The following is a 14895-nucleotide window of genomic DNA, read 5'->3' as shown; positions in this document are numbered from 1 at the left end:
ACACTCAGACTTATGTACATTTTGCCTGCACCTCAAGGACTCAGCCTTTCTATACAAAAAACTTGAAAAGGGTTAAATGACTCATCATAAGATCACAAATCAGACCAAAATTACTGCAAGAACTACCTGTTCAGCAACTCTTGAACATGTCCACTGCAGGTACTGTGTATATCCTATACACTTCCACAGTACTCCCATCCATAAGTCCTGTTGACTGTTGATTTACAGGAGATTTTGGCATCTAATGATAGATTTCTTATTATTTATTTGGAATAAGATGACATAAAAGCCCCTGTACTTTAAAGCCAGCAGACACAACAGGTTGTCACAGTATGTGCAGACATTTCCTTCACTCAGTAGCACACTGGGCTTTCAGCAGGACAAAAGATTGTTCCTGTGATGCACAGATACAGATTAAATGAGTTTGTGAGAAAAACTTCGGTGTAAAGAATTAAAAGGTGTGAATATAAAATTGGCTCTGTAAAAAGCAGTCATCCCAGTAAATGGCTGCTGACTTTCAGAGCTGGGTGCCATATTTGGTTGCGTACTAAGGAAAAAAAAAAAAGAGGACAACCTGAAAATGCATAGCAGCAGCTTCTGACTTCCGAACATTAGATTTCCATATTTTATCACCTTCACTCCTGAGCAAACAAGAAGGAGACCACAACAAGAGACTAGGCAAGATGAAAGAGTGGCCAAGAACACTATCCATTTTAAAACAAGAATAAAATAGTTTTGCTGTGCCTTCTCACAAATGCGGGGGAAATAATTTATAAAAGTTGTAAATGGCTCTGTATGCATGCACACCGAGTACATAAGAATCCGATTTATATATGCATATATCGAAGTATTAAGAATATTAATAAATTTATTGTCTATGCCTGAGCTATTTCTAACAGTGAACCTAGCTCTGTTTCCATTATGCAAACAACTTTCAAACACCATAGTGAAAAACAATTTTTAGTAATAATACTTTCAAGAAGAAAACCAGAATGAATAATTACACTGTGTGTGGACTCCGAGCCTTAACTAAATTCCACAGTAATTAGAAATTTAGCATATTACTCTGATCACATTAATACCTGAAGCTTGTGTCTAAGCAAATGCACAACTGCATATCCATTTTGGGAAGGCTGTGATAGGTATGCGAGTCATATAGATGAATTTGCTTTTTGTTTACTTATTTACACATATACATGCAAAATCTATTGGGTCAGGCTCAGTTCTGTTACCAAACTGTGAAATTATGATGTTTTTCAACTTTTTTTTTTAAGTGAAAATTCATTATTCAAATCACATTTAAAAAACACACAACTGTTAATATACTTAGCTTTCCTATTTTCATATTTACTACAGTTTACCATGTAAATTCTTTATGTTTTCCCCTTACATATTCTGACAGGGATATTATCTTGAACAATAAACAACTAATTCTTATTGCAGGCATCTAACAAATCTGGAATAACAGAAACACAGAAATTTTTAAAAAAATTATTTTAAAAACACCTGGTATAATTCTCTGAAAACAGAGACTTTTGTCCAGCAGTCCATTTTTCTCATAGTCAGTCCATACTTCTCTCTCACAGCCACTCCTGTTTTAGAAGTTTCAGATTACAAGTTTCCTATGACCTTCTGTGGGATGCTGTTTATATCCATAAAACCCCAAACAAAGAAGTCTCTAGATCAAACTCTATCACATAATGATGTAAGGCAGCCCGCATTTCATTACGCCAAAAAGATCTGGTTTATTAATCTGTCAGCACCAATTTGACTGGCAACTTCAGAGGCAAATACCTCTCTATCATAACAAGTATTTAACCCCGGCAAACCTCATTTCTCAAATCATTCTAAGGTGAAGAGAAATATCTTTTGGATAGCAAGTGCTGTAGCTCTGGCAATTGCCACTCATTAAATTTGCATGAAGTAACTAAAAACCGTATACAGCTTTTAAACATTAAGTTAATATTTCATGGTGAATTATTCACTTACAAGAGGAAAGGAACCATACTAACCTAGCCTCCTGTTGCACCTCCATAATAACTAACAGCAAAACTATCAAATCCCCACAACGCAGCACAACGAATTTAAGATGTCTTTTTTTCTTCTTTGTTTTTTTGGTACGGGACAAAACTCTTATTTAGAAAGAAGCAGCTGAGCCTTACCTTGGCTGAGTGCTCCATGGTAACAACCACTTTGGTCTGCGCACTTGATACCAGGTCCATGGCACCCCCCATGCCTTTCACCATCTTACCCTAAAATTAAATTTTTAATGGAAATGTAACATGTTCAGCATTAAAAAAAAGGAGCTTACTGCCTGGAATTACAGGACATGATATTCACCTTTTCCTGCACCTATTTCACTGCCACTATATTCAAAAGCTAACAGAGCTTCACTAGAGCAAAAACAGCTGTCTCATTCTAGGCTCTGTATGATGTAAACAGAAGAATCACGAGTAGAATAAGGATCCACTGCCATGGCTGGTGCCCTGGGGTTTAACTTAAAGCTGAGTAGTAGCATAGGTCTTAACAGAAGCCCTGACACTAAGGCGTGATAAATTTACTTCCAACTGTTCTAGCATTAGAAATGCAAACTGTTCATTCTCCTGTCAAGAGAAATATCATTACTTCCTCAAAGAAAACTCTGCCTATGAAATGTAACAACCAGAACATTTGAGTACTCCCCACCTGCCAGTTTAGAAAGCCATGGGCTCTTATCACTGTATCAGTACAAACTGATCTATTTGTTCTATTCCAGATGTCTGTGGATGTCATTTCAGAACATGGACAAATGAATGAATGTGCATCAGTATTCACTTCTCTTTGTCACTCAAAAGAAGCAATGCTTTCTGCCTCTGTGACTCATTCTCCTCTTAAAGAGTGTCAGAATTGCACCTTTTATCACAGAAGCTATACTGTGGCTCGGTGTTCAACTACGTCAACATCTACTCTCTGTAAAGCTGCCCCCACCTGCTGCTTCCACCACCTTAAATTGAACGTATCTGATCTCGGAAGGTAAGAGGTCCAGACCTGGTGAACTTCTGACAGTAAATGACCATAAATACAAGTCTATCAGTCTGAGCAGAGCAGTCATTTTCGGACAACAAGCTCTAGGCCCTGAAAAACAAACAAGGCAACAACCTCATATGCCACTCCAGAGCTGGCGAGGTGGACAGAAATGGGAGTGGTACATCAAGGTACATGCATGATAGGGTAGTTTAATAGAAAACACAAGGCAAGGAATTTTACCAGATTAATACAAATTAATTTCTGTCTCAAGAATTCTGTACTTGCTTTATTTTACCTGGTTATTATTTGTAAATAAAATAAAGTATGGACAGTAATATAATGCACAATGTTTTATAAATAAAACCTAAAAGTATACAGCTAACTGACTAGAAAACTTCCTAGTATAAAGGGTTTTCACTTATATTTCTTTTTATTAGCTATGTGATTCACTCCCTTACTAGTAACAGTACCTATTGTCCACTGACATAAAACATATGGAAGAGGTCTATCCCACTAAGCTGCCAGGCCAGCAACTTACTGGTCTCTTGACCATAATGAAAGGAACACATGCACATATGCCCCCTCCAAGATCATATTTTCATACGATTTGCACAGCAAAGAATAAATCATGCCTTCTTACATCTATAAACAAACCCTCTGGAATTTCTCAGGTCAGATTAATATCTAATATTAAATACATTAATTAAAATTACTGCTAAATATTTCTTTGCAAATACAAACCTAAAAGGAATGAGAGGTTTTATCTCTGTCTTTAATTTCATGGCACTGCTCAGATCATTCTCCATCCTACCTGGAATTACAGAGCTCTTAAAGAGACTGCAGTGACCTCTCAACAACCTGCCAGAGGCTCACTGACAAAATCACAGAATCATAGAATGGCGAGGGCTGGAAGGGACCTTAAAGATCATCCTGTTCCAACCCCCCTGCCATGGGCAGGGACACCTCCCACTAGAACAGTCTGCTCAAGGCTCCATCCAGCAGGGCCTTGAACACTTCCTGGGAGGGGTTAAACGCAGATAATGCAGGGTAGCTGAAGATGATGAATTATCTCCCAAGTAACTCAGACTATGTTTGCACTGAGGATTATGCTATCAATACACCTGACCTGACAATGCCATTAGTTCATTTCCCAGGCCTTTTAGTTCTATGAATTAGTAAAGACCTACAGTAATAAGGAAATATCTGAAGAAATAAGTACTGATGAAGGACAACTACAAATCTACTGCCAAAGAAGCTGCCAGTCAGGACAGAGACTTCACCCCCTTGCATACACAAAAGCAGGAAAATGCAAGTTAAGTTGAAGAGAGGGACTTAGGGACCTTTAAATCTGCTCCTCCTCTTCAGGCAAAGATACTCAATGCTGCAGGGTGCCTGGTAAAGCAAATCAATTAAGCATTAACTCCAGATAGCTAGGTTATTATATGCTTTTATTTTGATGAATATCCAAACCAGAAAAGTCTTACATCTGTCTCCATGCACCTACAATGCACCTACAACTTACACTTTTCCCCATACCATACTGGCATAGGGAATAGCTACATCCTAAATTTGAATTAAAATGCTCAAGACTAAAAGGTGATGCCCAAAAGACATTTTGTTCAGTTTTGCCTAGGATAAGCATTCAGACCCAAACAGTTCTGATATTTATAACCACCGCACATTTACAAGTAACAAGCAATTTCCATTTCTTTGAAATTTTAATTGTGTGTTTAATTGCATCTGACATGTCAGGCTGCTTTATTTGAACACTTATTGCATGTAATAGGCAGCTTGTCATAAAAACAGACATTTTCTCCTGAAGACCACTTGTCACAACCACCTCTACTGTGAAATCTCTGAAAAAAAACTAAATTAGGTTTATAGTGCTGGATACTAACTGAAGTGGGAACTACACATTTCACTTAAAAATATTGTGTTAATTTTTACTTCTATTTTATTGAAGAAGGCAAATTGCAGACAGTAAAACTGTTGACCCTTGGATACTTGATAAGGCATTTCAGTGTAAAGTAATAACCAATACAAGGCTCAATTGCTTTAGACATTCATAGAAAAAAAAGGGGGGGAGAGGATATTTCAAATAAGCAGCTGCAAACATACGTTACAGCATCCTGCTCTGTCCTACCATGCCAGCAAGGCACAGGGTTTGCATGTCCCATGCCATCATTTATTTATTTAAGATTATTTCCATTACGTTGGTGCTCCTAGCTTAAGAAACCACAAAGAACAAAGTAGTTTAGTGGTAGAGCACTGGTATTGTGAAGGACTATTATAAAGACCATTTCATCAACAAGAACCTGAAGTGAGAAGAAAAGTCATTTTTGATTAGAACATGGGCTTCCTGGGAGGTTCAATGTTGGCAATATTTATACACAGGGTTAAGTAGAAGACAGGAAAAAAACAACAATTTCCTTGCAGCCCTTTTGTTCCATTACAACATCTCTAATGCAGGGAGAAATTCTGTTTTTCCCATTGTGCTTCATCAGCAGTTGCTAAGTTTCCACCCATATAACTTTGGGATGCAAGAGGTGGAAAATCATGGACCTGATAAGATTTTTTTTTTTTAATTAAGTTCTTCTGCTTCTTTACAGCTGTCAAACCACACAAAATTAGTGGAGTTTTTTATAATGTCTACTTATTGTAAAATTAATTATTTTGTTACTCTGTTGATGGGACATCTTTAGGAAAATATGAGAGAAGAGTATATATTTTCTCATCTGATGTCTTCATATCTAACCGCCATTTAAGCGGACACGTATGGTTGGACTTGATGATCTCAAAGGTCTTTTCCAACCACGTGATTCTACAATTCTATGAAAACATGATATTAAAGACCCTGAGAAATTAATTTAGCCTAACAGTAATTCATAAACAGAAACCTTCCTGTCGGTTTGGTCACTTGTGGCATCCGAAGCAAATTGTAGCATTCCAACAGAACCTTTTGAGGTCCAAGGTGGTCGAGACAGTCAACATATTTTCAAGATATTTTGCACAATGGTATTGCAAGCTATAAAGAAGCTATATAGCAAGCAAGGAACAATTATAGGAAAACGCAAACAGACTACAAAGAGGCAGCTGACAAAAAAAGAGAAAAACTCAGGAGCCTCCAAACACTATTAAGGTTTGAATCCATGCTGGTGCCTAGCACCTTTCCTCTATAGTGTCAACTGGAAGGACTTTACTTCCATAGCTGAATTTTATAGCTACTCTCAATGTCACAGGTAAAATGCATTTAAACTGATCTGGTTAGGTTAAAGGAACATCATCTTTTGAGACAAACATATCATATCAACAGTAAAGCAAACCTGATGCTTGCAACATGTTCAAGAAACAGTGAAAACATCAGTGTTAAGCACAGAGTTTTAAGGATTAGAACAGAGATGGAAATAAAAGTTTCACTAATTCAATTTAAAATCGTATACCAAAGGACAATCAAGGTGAAAATGTATAGCTGTTTGAAAAAAAAAAAAATTACCTACTTCCCTGTTAAGAATCCTTGCCCACACTGCCAACTACTGTATTGAATAAACAGCATCAGTCTGAAATGTCTCTTTTCTTTCATTAAATAAAAGAATATATATGCCTCATACTATACTCAAAATTAGTAAAACTACTATTTCAAAAATGCAGAAGACAACCAGTTCTTCCAGTTTAAACTACAGTACTCATGCAGGCTTCCCATTCCACATGAATTTTCAGGCATCCCCCTGGAATACCTTGAACAAGCTACCTAGGGAAAGACAGTAAAATTTTAAAAGTGTCCATATGGTTTCTGACAGCCACAGGCTTGGTGACAGGTACAGAATCCATCATCAGACTCAGCTTCCTTATGAAAGGAAATAATTACATCATGCCAGGGACAGCTACTAAAATTCAGAGCAACTGGAACAGTGTGAACCCCACAGAGAAAAGCTTAAATGAAGGTAATGCAATGGATACAGGATACTTCCATCATGATTACCAGTGGCACTAATGCTGCAGTCAAAAAGGATGAACTTAGGACCCCTTCAAAATAATCTGCTCTGCTCCTCTCTGGCATGTACACACTGCTAACACACAAGCCACACCTGTCTCCCTCTCCATATAGGCACTGTCTGTATTTACAGATGTGCCAGGTTGAAATGACGTTTCCAGCACAAGTAAGGTTATCAGAGTCATATATAAGTATTCAGTAAAAACATCTTATCAGTTGTTGTGGGTTAGGTGCAGTTGGTTTGGGATTTTTTTGTTTGTTTGAAGGGGTGCATAGTAGCACAGCCTTTAGCTTTGTGCAAAAAAGATACCAATCAAAAGGTAATAGTAAAAAAAATACATACACACAGATCTGCTCGAACTACATAAAAAGGTAGATAACAACTCTTTGCCCATTGCTAACAGTTCTGCCCAGTGTTTACAGGAAAGGTATGCTTATAGTTCATTCTAAAATGACAGTCACAGCTCTTCCAGATGTCACATTCCATTTCTTCACAGAAAGACTGGATGAAGACTGTAAAAAAGATACATAAAGCTGAAGATAAATGTTCTGAAATATACTTCCTTGTCCTATTTTCCACTGATTTTATGTACTTACATGGCACAGTGATTGTAATGATACTGTCAACTATGACTGCGAGATTAGATTTTACTCTACGACTGAATAAACATTACCAAGAAAGACTGGGAAATCATTAATGGGATTTCTGAATCAGTAGAGTCGGTAATGCAACAATCAACAAAGAGTTAATACTGGCTGAATGTATCAAAGCTGAGCACGCTGTACATGCATTATAGGGTCAAGATATTTTTTAAAGAATGTCCAAAATAAAAGATTTAGTTAGATGGCCTAGAGAAAATGACCTATCTTCAAGAATTCTAATCAGATATTTCCTAACACACAAAATGAAAGGCAAAATTAAAAATCATAATTTTTGAAAGAATGGAACTTAAGTTCTTCAGTGACTGACACTTCTTTGCAAAATTTATTAATAACTCTTCCCTAAGATGTAGCATATATAAATATGTGCAGTAAACCACATTTTTTACTTTCCATTATCACAAAATTTAGGCATCATAAAATATGTGCCAAGAAAGTTGGTCAAATTTTACTATTCTTCCATATAACTTGGCAACAGCTTCAAATGACTGAGTGAAATTCAAATGAAAACACTGAGAAACAGCATCTCAGGAGCAACTCAAAAGAATCTGTGACATGCTTCATTGAAATGGATTTGCTTTACAGTGATGAACGTTATTCCAGTATTCATGTTTGCATACAATTTCCAAAACATGCAGCACAGCATGCAATAATTAAATATTACTGCCAACATAATACTTGTCTCACTTGAAAGTTATAGTTCCATATTGCAGTCATGATTGTTACCACTAACCCACAGATCAGGACTCTTTTGACATTCCCTTGTAGTTTTGAGACAAGCAGAATTTCTTCAGCTGCTCTCATTATACAGATGCCTAATGCATAGCTGCCAATTCCCACATTGGAAATTTGAGAGAACAGGAATAAAACACCAACAGTGAGCTCCTACATTCCTTCCATACAGTCTGAAAAAAAATAAACACACACAAAAATCATTTAAAAAGCCCTCAAAAAAAGTGGAAGACATAGAGCTAACATAATACACTCTGCTTCTTCTTTGTGGCTCCAAAACTCTTCCAGCGGTGGTAATTATGTGCTGCGAGGGCTCTGCAGGGCTTCCACACGTGTTTATGGGGAGACAAGCAGTATGTTTGATTCCAAGACATGTGTCTGAAAAAAATAATATCTCTTCATATTAAAATACTATCTCACTGAAATGCAGATTTCCAAGGAGACTCTAGGTAACTGCAGGTCCTTCCACTACGTTCCGCTACTCCTGTGTAAGCCTTACTCAGTCATGACCTACATATTGGACAATTTCCCTTTACTACTAAGAGAAACCAAGTCATGGAACATAATTAATCTGCATATTTTCTATTCATACTGATTTGTAATGCTTCATTCATTTTACAGTTAATCATCAAAACATGTTTCTTAAAATTTCCTGCAGTACTGTACACTTGAAACAAAACAGAGGTTGATGCACTCAGTGCAAAAGAAATACCAGAAGAGAGTTACTAGACAGTGTGTTTGAATTCAAACCTTGTGCAAAGACATATCTACTCAAGCAAAGTGGCAAATAGCCTGCAACAGGCCTCCTTGGACTAGAGTGCTCTCAGACATTCAGGGATATGTGTCCTTTCACTCATCATTAAAAACTGTAATTTCAACTCAGAAAAGCTCTTGCTGTGGAGCACTCTGCTCTCAGGTTTGGCACTACAAACACAAATTAAAACCAAACCCAAAACACCCTCCCACAGTCACACACTCAGTTGGCATCTGGTGGTTTACTTTAATTTAAAAAATGTCTCTTAAAATGAACATGCAGTTCGTCTCCTGGTCAAAGTGTCCAAAACTGTGCAAAAGATGTTCTTCAAAGCTCTGTAGAAAAACTAACAATTATGTTTAAAACTATATTCCTAACACCTTAGGTTATACTGACCTCTACAGATGGTAAATTAGGTTTCCTCATGTTCTTTTCAGATAATCTTCTTTGACAAAACTTAAAAATTTTTGTATTATTATTCTTTTTCATTATTTACACTTTAATCCTTTAAGTTTAGCAATGCAAAGTCAAAGCATTAAAAAATAAGGCCACTACTTCTCAAATTCTGTTGTTTATTTATATCTAAGAACAATCTGGAGCTATGTACCCAGACTGCATCACCCTGCACAGATTACATCATTCTCTTGCTCACCCCTGTAACTGCATTACCTTAGCTATCAAAACATGAATTTTATACTCAAGCAGAAGAATATACAAAGCTAGAGTTAATTTTCTTGCTCAATATTGTATTGGGTTTATGTTGTTTGCAGAGAATAGACGTGTTAAACAGTATAAGCCCCAATATTATCCCCGATCCTGCTGCTTTTAGCTTAGCAGCTTTAAGCCTGGTAATTTAACAAATAGCCAGCTTCCTTGGCACCTTTGGATGTATCCTATCTGCCCTCAACAACTTACATATGCCCAGGTTATTTTATGAGTCATCAGTCCTCTTCTCTGGTGGGTACTATCAGCCCTTGCCTAAATTCTACCACCAACCATGCTGTTAAAGTCTAAGGCAAAGATGATGAGTACCTCAGACTCCATCCAGAAGTATGTTATCTTCTCATTAATTATATGATTCACAGTCATTCAACTGTTTTCCTGCTGGTACATCATGTCATCAGTATCAGTAGTTACATTATTAGTGTTGCTCAATGACTAAGAGATGTTCAGAAATGCATGTTGAGAAGATAGAATCCCTGGTATCACAGGAGAACTTTTCAGAAGGTCTGGTGTATTGTTTTGTCCCGTGTCTAACCTATGATATACATCACAGCAGCAACCAGTCATGTGCCTTCCATCAGGAAGGCTGTAGAAAATCAGGTTGTACTTTGTAGCAAGGTGTAGCCACTAGAAAGATAACAGAAACTATTTCATAAAATGTTTCTGCTCTGAGGGTCTCAAACATCACTGGCAGAAAAGAACTACAAATAAAGTACAGGCAGGGAGATATGCAGTCAGTCCCACAACTTTTAAAATCCCAAGTGAGACAATTTAAACCACTACAGGAGCCAGGACTGCTGTGGCAACGCAGGTTTGTGCTGCTGCTCTATAGATGCAGCGAAGCTACCTGGCTAGCAGCAATTTGACAGTACCTTGAGAGACACAGATAGGTCAGATGGTGTCCTTCGCTCATGAAGTGAAACATGGCTCCATCTGGTATGTTCCAGCAGCCATGGGCTCCCACCTGCTCTGCCCTGTCTGCCCTACTCCACTGCTGTTTCTTCAGTGTTTCTCTTCCACCTCTCTTGGCCACCTTTCTCCCAGCTGCTCTCTGTTCCCAGGGGCTCCTCAGGAATTTGCCACCTCCTTTTCCTCCCCCTCCCCAGGAACCCTCTTCTTAGTTGGAGAAATACTAAAGGGAAGAAGACTGAAAAGTCATAAAGTAGTAGTGCTTTATGGAATGAAACTAGCAGTGATGTAACTGGACGTAACTTCTGCCTAAGCAAACAGTATCGTTTACTGCATGTGCTTAAAATACTGTCCTCCCTGTCTTCCTTTACTTAGGGGATTCTCCTCTCCATTAGAAATAAGCAGTCAAGAGAAAAGAAAGGGCTGTAATTATTGCAATAAGGTTCCTCAGCTCAGTTCCTAATAGTAAGTGCAAGTAAAAACAGATGTGCACACACTAGGGCTCAATCGTTATCAAGCTGTATGGGACAGAAAAGTTAGCTTCATGATGGTACTTATCCAAAACATGAAATTTGGAGCTATTATATTACTTTCCTCTGAAAAAAACTGTAAACACCACTAATACATGAACCCAAAAGCTATAGCCTGTAAGAAATACTTAAACCAAACCCAAATGCAAAGCTAAGTGAATAATATTATACAACTTAAAGTCTCCTTACACTATAAGCTTTCAGCAAAGTTAATCATTGTATCACCCCACACAAATCTTGTGACTAAAAAAGATGCATCTCACTGACAATTCAAATCAACTGATGATAGCATATCATCTTATTAACAGGAAAAGCAAGATGATCTGTGTTGCCTACATGCTGGTTAGTCCCATTTAAAGCATCTGTTCCATAGAACAGTAACAATACAGCAGTTAAGGAGATTAAGAATCATCTCACCAATGGATCTCTAAACAAAATAACTGCTGATTGTAAAGGCTCCTGACTAGGTTTATGGAGTGTCATGAGGCATATTTACTCAGAAGTAAATACAAAATCATTGCAAAGGAAATTTGCAGTCTAAGGTTAGTAAGAGTAGTAAATGAGGACAGCAAAAAGTCACACAGATCCATGTGGTGTATGCTAGCAAAAAGGTACACGTCAAAGGTAAAAGACAAATAAAAGCTACCCAAAGTTTTATTCTATACTTTGCCATTTTGGAAACTTACCTGTCATTTATAAATTTGGTGCTGAATAGTACAAAGTGGCAGCTTCATAAACCAAATTAGCAATTTCAGAAGTGGAAAATGCCCTTCATAGGATACAAAACTACAATCAGCAGTTTTCTAGAGAACATTGAAGGAAGTATTATGTAAGTTTGCATGGTTTTGAGAAAAACTCAGAATACAACCTAAGCTTCAACACTTCAAAAGAAATATGTTTGTCAATGAATCTGTTTTATTTGTGCAAAATGCTAGCTTCATCTTTTGGTAGTTCAAATCTTGAAAGATAAGTCATAAAAACTGTCAATTACACAAGCTGAACATCATGAATAGAAAAATGAGTTTAACTTAACTTCTATGTGGCAAAAAGTATTCTGAAAGAAAGCAAGTGCACAGAAAAAAAAAGAAGTGACTTTGTCCCTGAAAGCATTGTGTGGTATTCTAAGTATTATTTGTGCCTGCAGTGTCTGTGCATGCTGTGCTTTTGTTCAGTCTAAGTCTAGGACAGAAGCTAAAGTTGGGTTTTTAGAAGCAACGTAAATTGCCAAATGTTCTGCTTCAACACAGATGTTATTAGCAAAAGCACAAAAAAAATTCTGATAGTCTCCAATTGTGACATACATTTGGAAACTGATGCTAACAGAAATCAAACAAGCTCTGGACAGTCAACTAAATATACTGGGAAAATATCTATGGAAAATGTCTTCATTTTGAAGTTTATCTAAATACAGAAAGGTTGGATTTTTCACTCCTTTCTCTAAAGATAACTGTATACGTTCCCTGAGCAAAATTTTAATATTTTATTCAATATTCCAACAACATCAAAACATAATAAAAATACATGTAGTTTATCAAGTTTAGAAAAGTATTTCTTAAGCATGACTAACTTTGTCAAACACAGAAAAGACAGAACTATGAAAACCAACAAAAACAGGCATGAGAAAACAGCAATATGTGTTACCTTTGACAGCATGTTTTAATTTAAGAAGTCCTGCAACTCTATACTATATTGAGTAACAACTCCAAATACAGCTTACTAAAAAGCTTTGGACCATAGCAGGAAAGTCCTAGGAGAAGCAAATGGGAGCGGAGATCAAAATAAAAATAAAACTGGAATTGTAGCAAAATGATCTTTAAAAAAAAATTAGAAAAAAGAAAAAAACAATCCTCACCCCAAGTAAAATGAAGCCAAGAAAGAAAAGAAGTGGTGAACGGTTCAGCTCATGACATTGTTTTTCAAGAACGAACACACTAGTGTTCAGTACACTAGTGTTCAGTACACAGATTCAGTACAGATGCAACTGCATGAAATTGTATATCCTGAGATACCAGCACCACCAGCTGAAATTACTGGGATTTTTTGGCCCTAAAAATCTATCTACTGAAAAGGAGTGCCTTTTTCCAAACACTTCAGCTTCATGAGCTATTCCTAGAGGTGAATTTTTGCTGGTTTACTACGACTACTTTACACCAGGGATCTTTATTTATTACTTGTTCACTCAGATATTTTGAAGAATACCTCTCTTGCTGCTTCAATTTACAAAATCATTGTAAAAGAAAACAAAGCAAATCTTACCTAAAATTCAACCCACCCTGTTTTGCTTTCTAACAGGCCTTTTAGAAAATTGCTGGGTAAACAGAAGGCTTTACTTGGTGCAGGAACATTTAATACTGCTTTTGCAGGACCAAAAGACTGTTAAAAGAGAAAACCTTTAAGTTAAGTTATGTAATCTTGAATGTAAAGGACAGTCTAGGGACACAGTTATATACTGACCTTCATTTTGTACAAGTATAAAGAGAATATCAGTGTAAAATCTAGAATCTATCTGACAATTGAAATAAAAAGATGTATAGATTAAAACAACCTCCAACCGTGCCCATTAGAAAATCTCTACATACTATTTACTAGAACCAATTGAGTTTATAGTATAACTTCTTGTTAAATGTTTTTCAGTCTATTTTGAATTTTTGACAGAGAATGTAGTAATTTAGAATAATTTTTAAAAGTCACTTTGTAAGCTGGTAATTTCTACTTGACTACGACAATACACAGCCACAAGTTAACATGAAGGAAGTGTTTTCACAAAACCAGAGCTACTTAACACAGTATAAGAAAAGAGTAGTTTTTAGACTGCTAGGAAGGAAAAAAACATCACAATCATCTTCTCAGTGACATAAAACTGCACTATTGGACTGACAGTATAGATTACTTACACCATTACTTACTTTATTTATATCAATCATATGAAAAAATATATTTATTAAATGTAAGTTTTAAAAAGTTAGCTATTTAAAATATATAGAGGTTGTGTGATATCATGCCTTTGAGATATAGAGCCATGGATAAACTCCAATTTTAGATACTAGAGGTTTTGACTCCTTCGAAACTTACACTACTATGCTTTTACCACAGCTCAAACAAACAACTCAGGGTTAAAACCATAATTTGATTTATCACTTCAAAGTGTATGTAGGTTCATCCATAGAGGCTGCATTCATTGTTCTGAGTCCTAGTGACAACGTCTTGTAACTGAGGACAAAAAAAAAACCACTGGGAAATGCAAAGCTAACCAGTATTACCTTAATGAATGTCATACTTGGATTGCTATAGTATGTCTGACCATCAGATTTTGTTTCAAACACAGATTTCTACCAAAAGACATAGAACAGCAATGGAAGAGTGTGCCCAGGATCCCAGAGTGATGCACCTGTATTAATTTTCAGATCCCATTTTTCACAATATTAACTGGATAACATTCCAAATAGAAGAGAGTCTTGAAAAAGCAAGCATGCATATTAGTGGGGTCTGAAAAGATATAGTCAGCAGTGGTCTGTGTCCTCAGATGTGCGATCATAAACTCAGGTTGTGCTGTTTCCTTAAGTATTTTTTTCCTATGTGCCATATTCCAA

General features: G+C 36.6%; 1 protein-coding gene across 1 annotated transcript in view; it reads right to left on the bottom strand.

The window, feature by feature from the left end:
* Positions 1–14895, bottom strand: part of OXCT1 (3-oxoacid CoA-transferase 1) — an 80272-nt gene that overhangs the window by 13719 nt on the left and 51658 nt on the right. The window contains exon 14 of the mRNA XM_069880116.1: positions 2163–2252. Within this exon, the coding sequence (XP_069736217.1) occupies positions 2163–2252 (90 nt within the window). The remainder of the gene's footprint in view (positions 1–2162; positions 2253–14895) is intronic.

Source organism: Phaenicophaeus curvirostris, chromosome Z, assembly GCF_032191515.1.
Source record: "Phaenicophaeus curvirostris isolate KB17595 chromosome Z, BPBGC_Pcur_1.0, whole genome shotgun sequence".
In the NCBI taxonomy this organism is placed as follows: Eukaryota; Metazoa; Chordata; class Aves; order Cuculiformes; family Cuculidae; genus Phaenicophaeus; species Phaenicophaeus curvirostris.
The sequence above is the reverse complement of the archived record's forward strand: the minus strand, read 5'-3'. Positions and strand labels throughout refer to the sequence as shown.